The 9,053-nt window shown below is 60.6% G+C and overlaps 1 protein-coding gene across 2 annotated transcripts; it reads right to left on the reverse strand.

The window, feature by feature from the left end:
• Positions 1–722: 722 nt before the first annotated feature.
• Positions 723–3,252, reverse strand: LOC122213703 (cytochrome b-c1 complex subunit 10). 2 transcript variants are annotated; one of them, XM_042927843.1, is made up of 3 exons: positions 3,135–3,252; positions 1,583–1,731; positions 723–983 (listed from the first exon to the last, which is right to left on the reverse strand). In XM_042927843.1, exons 1-2 carry the CDS (start codon positions 3,182–3,184, stop codon positions 1,611–1,613), a joined length of 171 nt encoding a protein of 56 aa, XP_042783777.1. In that variant the 5' UTR covers positions 3,185–3,252; the 3' UTR covers positions 723–983; positions 1,583–1,610. The 2 variants fall into 2 exon arrangements, with proteins under 2 accessions (XP_042783777.1, XP_042783778.1); XM_042927844.1 differs by having other exon boundaries at positions 723–1,128.
• Positions 3,253–9,053: the final 5,801 nt, after the last annotated feature.

The following is a 9,053-nucleotide window of genomic DNA, read 5'->3' on the forward strand; positions in this document are numbered from 1 at the left end:
CAGCTGGCAGTCTGCAACTCGGGAAGCAGGAACTTCCTAGAAACAAGCCCTGCCAGAACCTGGATCTCAACTTCCAGCCCCCAGAATGGAGAACATTTTTATCCTGTTGCTAGAGCCACCCAGTCTGGTGTTTTGTAAGGGCAGACTAACAGAACAGCTGTGTTCACAAATGTGCACGGATGTGCACACTGCACTGTTTCTAGAATTTTCCAGAACTGGGCAGGAGGGAGAGAACGGACTGTGTGCCACAGGTCCTTCTGTACCTGCTCATTTTTGTGACCTTCATGTGATGGGTTAACATGTCTGCAAGGTCTGAGAGTCTTCCCAAGTTCTCCTCCCTTGGAGTGAGGATTGGATGTGGGCTCGTGCTTCTGACAGGTGTGGACGAGGTGATGATGGAGACACTTCTGGGGAAAGGTCACTAAAGACCCATGGTGTCCACCTGCAGAGATGAAAAGTGGCCCCCAAGGTCCCTACAGGAGGGCACCCACGCGAGCACCTCCTCCCGCCCCGGTCCAGCCTCGGATGCCTTAACTGCTTCCTCCTGAGCCATCCGGAGCCGGGACCACCCGACTCAGTTACTGCTAAATTCTTGCCCACAGAAACCCAGGGGTAATAGATGTTTGCTGTTTTACACCAGGTTGTGGGGAAATTTCTTAAGGTAGCGATAGGTACGCTTTACAGGTATTACCCATTAAGCATCTTAAGTAACCAACTTCTGCCGGCCATTGAGAAATTTCTAATTTGCAAAATTTTGGAACTGAAAGGACCCCAGGGGTCGGTCACTCAAGCCACCAGGGCTGCGGTGAAGGTTACCAAGTCGCCAGCATGACCACGTCGGGTGGGGGGCGGGTTTCAGAGCACGGTTTAATGCTGTGTGCATTCAAACATGAAAGCTGTTGTCAGAAACAGAGTCCTGAGTCACGCTGGGCTGTTCCAGGCACCACAGGACCTCACGTGGGAGGGGGCAGCACCGCAGACACCTGGAGGGGAGACGGCAGGGTGAGCCCCCGGCTCCTGCTCTTGTAGGAAAGGAGGCGCTGAGTGGTGATGAGGGACAGACGCCACTGTCGGGCTCCAAAATCAAATCCGGTGATGCCGCTTGGCTGCCGCAGGCCCGGGGCCCTTCTGGAAGATGGGGACGTAGGAGGCGCTGCAGCCTGTCATGCGGACTGCAGACTGGCACACAGGCAGGCCAGCAGCGGTGGGTCAGCTCCCCCCTGCCCCGCTTGTAAAATGGGGTATCCCTCCATCAGGCCCGGGGCTGGGCCGACCGGGGCGGCATGGTGTGGGATGCGCAGTCAGCCCCCGGGCTGGCCGTGCGGGGGCACTGCCCCTTCCCCGGTCCCACGCCCAGGGGTGCTGGTTGGCAGTTCTGCGTTGGCGGGCAGGAGGTGCGTGCAGGGCCCAGCCCAGAGCTCCACCCTCGGGCAGGATTCAGGATTCTCCAGGGCCAACGGTGCAGGTGAGCCTCCCGGACCTGCCACCCCAGCTCTGGGGGTGTGGAGAAGCAGCCCCACGGAAGCCCCCTCTGCCACGCGGGAACCGCAGGGTTCACCTGCTGACGGCTGCCAAAACTTACCACAGGGATCCGAGGAGGGTCAGTCTCACTAATCGTCCTTCTTAAACTTGCCGTTGATGTAGGGCACCCAGTCCAGAATGAGCCGCCAGTCTGTGGCCCACACCAGCCCCACGGTGCCCACGGCGCCCCACATGCCTGCTGTGGGAATCCTGCCAGAGGACAGCGGGGGTCAGGTCCTGCCCGGAATCTCCCTCCCAGCTGTATTTCTGGGTCTCTCCCCGTCCCCAGCTGCCACTGATTCAGCGCCCACCCCCCACCCCCCCAGGCCCTGCCCGGTGTGTGCAGACCCTCTGACAGCTCCACGGGGTGGGCACACAGCAGAAGAGCCTGAGTGGCCTTCACTCCCATCTGCTTTTACACTGGGATCTTCTTAAGGTTTTTTTTGGGGGGGAGGGGGGGATTTGCTTAAAAAAACTTAAAACCCCAAGCTCATAACCACCCGTCACGATAGCTAATGTCTGCATGCAGGCACCAACTATGAGGTTTACAGTTGACTCATGACGGCCATAGGACTGAGGGGAGTATCAGGGTCTTGGTCTTACAGACGCGGAGCACACAGCACAGGAAGAGCAGGTCACTACCCCAAGGATACTCGGCCACATGGTACAGATCCAGGGCACCGAGCTGAGTCTAGCTCTGACCCACCATGCCCACTCCTCACTATGTCCTGTGATTTGTGGGAGTCCACAGTGGCTCCCACAGTCCCCCCTGATGTTCATGCCTGGTGTACCTCCCCCCTCGGCGCCTGGGCACGACCCAGTGTCTGGTCTGTAATGAGCGAGGCTCGCAGGGGCGACCTTATGAACACAAGCTTCCGGCACAGGAGCTCTGGCTTGCTCCTGCTCTCTTTGGGGGAAGCCAGCGGCCACCTGGGCTGCCCTACAGAGGAGCCCACATGGCAGAGAACTGAAGGCGCCCCTCCAGCAATCACACACTCGAGCCTGGGAAGACCCCCGAGCAGAGTCTTTGGACGAGACTGCAGCCTCCTGAGACTGTGTGGTGGCTCCAGCCCAGGGGTGCCCGCATCCTTGACCCACACAGACTGGGACAGGATACGTGCTGGTAGTTTGAAGCTGCCCGCTCTGCAGAGCCACTAGCTATGTAGCTATTCCAGGTCCGTCCTCACCTGGCCGGATCGTGGTCAGCCGCGCGCCTGGGACGGTGGGGGTGAGGGCTGGAAGGCCCCCCACCTCGCCAGTGACGACCCCGAGTGCGGCCCACGCCCCCCACCTGGCGCCTCGGTGGGCTCACGGGTTATTGCTGATGTGGGCACAGGTTCTCGGCTCAACTTTTCCTGCCGCCGCCCCACGGCGGCGAGGCTTAGTGATGTCCCAGGAGCCTTCCCTCTAGGGAGGGTGTGCGCCACCCGCCCCGTGTCCCTGGTGTGCCCGCGGGCACCCGAGCCGGGGGTGCTGCAGAGACCCGGCGGCCGTGTGCGCCCAGGCGGAGGTCAGGAGCCTGCCGCTCCGCCGCTCTGCGCCTGTCCCATCTGGGACCCGGCTCCAGAAGGGGTCCCGGTTGGAGACGACGGGGCCCGGGGGCACATGCTCACCAGTTTCTGGCCAGCTCGCGGTAGCGCGGGCCCAGGAACCTGCTCAGCATCGCGGCGCGGTGCGCAGCTCAGGGTGACCCCGGCTGCCTCCCCGTCGTCCTGCGCAAGCGCGGCCGCCGCAGCGCGCAGGCGCACCGGAAGGCCCCGCCCCGGACGAGTCGAAGGCGCTACGCCCGGCGCCCCCGGTTGCTGCGCGCGCGGACCCGGAAGACATTTGCAGCCACTTCCGGGGAGAGTCGGAAGTCGTTACGGAAGTGGCAGAGAGTGGGCAGGGCCGGGAGGAGGGTGCGGTCTCCGCGCCCGCGGTCGGAGTGGCCCCCAGCAGCGCAGCCGCTGGCAACATTTGGCTGGTGATTCTGTGTCTTTGCTGCCAGCCAGAACTTCGTTCCCAATTAAGGAGACGGGCCCCGCGGGGAAGGGGACTTGCCCGGGGTCGCACAGAGGGAAGGGTGACGCTTGAAGCCACGCCTGGAACGGTCGGCGGGACGTAGGCCACATGGCCGCGCCTCCGCAGCCACAGTGCGCGCACCGGAGCTGCCTGCCATTCGGAGGCCGGTGGGCAGCTTCTCGCACGTCGACCTCGCCCTGGCGGCGGAGGGCGGCCCGGCTCCTGGAGCCGCAAGCGTCCGTTCTGTTCGCGGACGGCCCGCCGGGACCGGTGGGTCCCCCGGGCCCGCCTGGGCTCGCCCGCTCCAGTCACTGCCTCTGCGGCCCCGGCACCGAATGCAGGAGGTAAGGACCGGAGCCCCGCCTTGCCCCGCTCAGGGCGGCCGCTCCCCGGTTTCCTGCAAGACGGCAGTTCCCATGAGGGCTGCAGGTCCCGACCCGGCCCTGGCCGCAGCCTGCGGGTGGGTCCCGGCAATGACGTGTAGAGACCACGGTCGGGGCTCCGCAGGTGCTCGTTGTTCCTGGATTGGACGTCGTTTCTCGTCTTTACAGTTGCTCTGGGGTTTTGAGCTTGGGATCGCAGGGGATCTGTCGGTTGGTGGAAACTTAAACCGGATATAGAGGCCGTCACGCAGGTTGTTGAGAGAGACACAGAATAACGCTGCCTGAAAAAGTGAGTAGAGATGGGCATAGGGGCCTGAGGGCTGCAGGTCCTGGGTCCAGCCGTTCCTGAAGCCTTGCCTCATTGCTCCTTCTGCCTAATGCACTTCAGCTCATAAGGCAGAATGTTTTTCTTTCAAGTGATACAAACCAAAAACCAGTGTAAGAGAAAAGAAGGAAGTTTTATGGCATGTTGGATGGCTTCAGGCACGGCTAGATCCAGGAGTCTGGCACGATCATTACGGATCTCTCTTTCTCCATGTCTCAGCTCTTCTGAGAGCTGTCCCTGCTCTTTGGTGAGCTCTCTCTGAGCAGTGGCGTGTGGAAACTCTGGGTTAACGTTCCAGCAGCCCTTGAAGGAAGACAGGTCTTCTTCCCCAGTCATTGCAGGAAACGTTCTGAGGCCTGTTGTCTTTGGCCTGCTGTGGAAATGGAGCGGAGGCAGACACTCCTCAGAGGACGTGAGCGGAAGCTGGGGCGGGGAGGACCCCCAAAAAGGGAAGGGAATAGCCAGGATTCTGAGAGCCCAAGAGGTGGTAGATAAGCAAAAAGTCCTCTCCTTTCTCACATCCTGCTGGTCCTCTGCCGGGGCCTCCAGGACTCCCTGTGATAGTTCTGTCTGGCCCTTGGGGGAAACGGGACTCCTTTTCTCGTTTTTATTGCTGTGGCATTCATACAGTTAACCGTTTTATTTTTATTATTATTATTATTATTATTATTATTATTTTAATGTTTATTTTTGAGAGAGAGACAGAATGCAAGTGGGTCAGGGGCAGAGAGAGGGAGACACGGAATCGGAAGCAGGCTCCAGGCCCTGAGCTGTCAGCACAGAGCCCGACGCGGGGCTCGAACCCACGAACCATGAGATCATGACCTGAGCCTAAGTCGGAGGCTCAACCGACTGAGCCACCCAGGCGCCCCACATACAGTTAACCATTTTAAACTGAATTATTTTGGTGGCATTGAGTGCGTTGACAAAGTTGGGCAACCACTCCCTCTGTCTAGTTGCAGACAGATTTCATCGCGTCCAGAAGAAGCTCCGTTCCGTCCCCATCAGCTGTCACCCCCCCCCCCCCCCGAGCCCCCGGCCGCCACGAGCCCCCTTCCTGTCCGTGGATGAGTACGTTGTGGATATTTCACATAAACTGAGTTTCACCCCGTGTGGCGTCTCGTGTCTGGTTCCCTCCCTGAGTGTTGTGTGTTCGGGGGTCTGTCCGCGGGGCAGCGGGGGTGGGCGCCTCACTCCTGCTGTGGCCGAGGGACGTGTCCTCATGTGTGTGGTGGACGCGTGTATCTGTTTCCCCGTTGATGGATTTTTTTTTTTCATTTAAAAATCTTTACCGCTTAATGAGATATACTTGACCTACAAAAACACACGTCCTGAAAACATACAACGCGATATTGGACCTGTGCGTGCGCACGGAAGCACCGTGGCGGTCAAGGTGCCCTCGAGCCTTCCTCCCGCCCTTCTGGACCCTCTCCCACCCCTCCCAGCCCCAGCAACCACCCTTCTGTCAGTTCACCTGCATCTTCTAGACTTTTCTATGCAGTATGTTCTCCTTGGTGCCTGGCTTCCCCCGTGCGACACGGTGACTTCCGAGTGCTCCGGCTTACCGTGTCTGTCACTGGCGCGTTCCTTCTACCCCTGGTCGTGTTCCGTGGAAGGGTGGACCTGTGTTCACCCACTCACCTGGTCAAGGGCATTTGGGTTGCTCCCGGTCTGGGCGGTTCCAGATGCGGCTGATGAACAGTCACGTCCGGGCCGGGAGGCACGGGTAGGCGTAACTGATGTGCAACATGACCTTAGCGCCGGGGGCACGACAGCGGATTTTTCCGAAGCAGTCACACCTGTTGAGGCTCCTGCCAGAGACGTGTGTGTTCCTGCTGGATTTGGGTATTTTGCTGCTTTGAAAAGGACACCCACGCTGTTTGCCGTGGTCACACTGGGTGGCTCGAGACGACAGACAGGGTTTCCGGGGTGGTGTCACGGGGCTGCCTCCGCCCGCCTCTTCCAGCCCCTGGGGGCTCCAGGTGCCCCTGGCTCGCAGCTCCTCTTCTCTCTTACGAGGATGCTTGTCACTGGTGGAGGCCCTTCCTGCCCCAAGATCCTTAATTACATCTGCAACAGCCCTTTTTCCAAACAAGGCCACGATCTCAGGCTCCGGGGTTGGACGTGGGCATCTCTTAAAGAGCCGTTGGCGTCACACCGTGGCGTGGGGTGGTCTCCGAGGACAACTAGCGGGGAGGCGCTGTCCCTGTCTTGGTCTGGCACGGGCTGTTCTGCCCTGGCCGGGGTGGGGGAGGGGGCAGCAGGACTGCTGGGGGTTCTGGTCAGGCCCGGGCCGAGTGCGGCCTCCCAAGAGCCGGGAAGGCCTGGGGCTGTCTGGGGCCGGGGCGAAGGCACGCGACAAGAGCACAGTGACCTGCACGCCGCGACTGTTCTCGGGACACCACTGCCGCTGCTAGGTCGTGGCACATCCGTGGCACTGAGTCTCCTGTGGCTGCTCCCTGCCTCTGCAGTTCCTTCCGGCGGGTCAGGCAGTGCTCCTCCCAGAATGCCCACGAGATGGTCCTGGGGTAGGGGAGTGATGTCCATGGAACTGGCCCTGGGGTGGGGGGGTGACGCCCACGGAGCTGGTCCTGGGGTGGGGGGGTGGTGCCTCACGGAACACTTCATTGTTTTTAATGTTTATTTTTGAGAGAGAGAAGAGACAGAGACACAGAGCAGGAGCAGGAGGAGGGGCAGAGAGAGAGGGAGACACAGAATCCGAAGCAGGCTCCAGGCTCCGAGCTGTCAGCACAGAGCCCGACGCGGGGCTCGAACTCACGAACCGTGAGATCATGACCTGAGCCACTCAGACGCCCCCTTTATCATCTGCTTTTAAACACCTTTTTTGTACAATTCATACACCGTCCAACTTACACAATGTGCATAATCCAGTGGGCTTTGGTATGTTACATTATTTTAAAAATTAATAGGCAGTATCTCAGGGAGTGGCTTTTGCCCCGGTGGGCCAGGCCCAGGCCCAGACCCCCAGGAGCCCTTGTTACAAGTGCAGGTTTCCCACCTGACCTGAGCTTTGGTTCCGGAACCATCATGCTGAGCACCTTTCCTGTCACTCTGTGGCTTTCCTTGTAAGAGGGGAATTTGGACGCAGACATGTGCGGAGAGAGAGAAGCCACTAGAAGATGGAGGGAGTGATGTGGCCACAAGCTGAGGGCCACCTGGACCACCAGAGGCTGGACGAGAGGGAGGGCAGGCAGCCCCTCAGCACCTTGTCCTGGGACTTCGCTTCCAGAACGAGAATAAATTCTTCAAGGTTTAGGCCACATCTGTGTGTGTGTGTGTCTGTCACGGCTGCCCCCGGAGGCTCGCACGCCCAGGGCCGCAGCCTCTGTCCCCAGACCCCCAGCGTGGCCACCTGCCATGGGACCCTCCCCTGTTGGTCTGTAAGCGCAGCAGCTGAGAGCCTTGGGGCAGCCAGCATTGTCATAAAATGTCATTTATTGCTACAGTGCTGTTATGTACAGCACAGCTCTCCAGGTCAACTTCAGGGAGGATTGCTTAAAAACATCCCCAGGAATCCAGCCAGCCGTGGTGACATCTAGATAAAATCATTTTTCTCAAAGAGATTTTGTGTTGTTGTTGTTGAAAACCAGTTACCTTGAGGCACTCAGCACACTTCCCCAGGGTCGTGGGTCTCCCCTCCCCCAAGGCTGCCTTACACGGAATACAAAGTCAGGTAGCGGGGGGGGGGGGTGGGGCAGAGGCTCCTGGGCCCCCGCCTGTGACACCAGAAGCAGAGTAGGAGGGGGACTGAGGCAGGTTCCCCGAAAGACACACGAGACCCGCACAGGCCGGGGGTGTCAGCAGGGAGAGTCCCTCGCGAGCCCACGGCTCCTCACTGACCCCTGGCCAGTCTCCATCAGTCTCGGGTGGGGAACCACCCGGCGGGAGGCCCCAGGCAACCTCAGGATGGGAGGTAGCTCCGGAGGTCCTGCCTGGTGCTTCCCTTGCGGGCGCCCAGCTCCTTAGCCTCGGGGAGTCCCAGGGCTCCGGGAGTGCGTCAGGCTGGTGTGCTGCGGTGAACCCTGGCGTCCATACGACCCGTGTGGCTGATCTGCGCCCAGAGATCAGCTGGAGGGGCCAATGGTCCTGGCTTCCCTGGGGCTGCAGCGACTCCAAGGGCAAGGGCTTTCACTCTAAGCCCCGGACGGTCCTGGGCAAGCTGGGAGGAGCTGGTCTGCTGGGTGACACGTGAGACCAGAGTGGGGACTCAGGGAGACCTGGGACCTGGGCCTGGGATGGGGCCACCAAGGGCCGAAGGGGCCCCACCCTCCTGGTCTTATAGGTGAGCAGGTACAAAGCCTGAGTGCTTTCTGGGGTCTGGGGACAGTCACCTGGTGGGTGAGGGCTTCTGTGCGGGCCCTGAGTGGTATGCAGGCCAGGTCCCCAGGTCAGAGGAACCGAGGACGGGGTCTCAGGAGGCCCTTGTAGCACCGGGCTCAGCGGTATGGTCCCTGCGCCCAGAACACTGGTCCCAACAAAATCCAAGTCGGGGAGGCCTGCAGACTGGGAGAGCAGCTTGTGGGGTCCCGGGGAGGGACACGGGGGCCAGCAGGCCGTGGGGAAGCGCCTGGGGACCAAGCTGCTTTCAGGGGCTCCTAGGCAGTCCTCATGGGAGGATCACTGCCTCCCTGCAGACACCACCCCCCTTCCAGAGGGAGGGGAGAGGCCCGCCCACGACTTCACAGTCTCACCAAACCAAGGGAACCACCTAGACTCTTAAACACCATCTGGGAGAGCAGCAGCTGGGAGACACTTTGTGCCCGACAGCTCCCGGGGTTCGGGGGACCTCAGGTTTACAGTGG

This window comes from Panthera leo, chromosome A2 (assembly GCF_018350215.1).
Source record: "Panthera leo isolate Ple1 chromosome A2, P.leo_Ple1_pat1.1, whole genome shotgun sequence".
NCBI lineage: Eukaryota > Metazoa > Chordata > Mammalia > Carnivora > Felidae > Panthera > Panthera leo.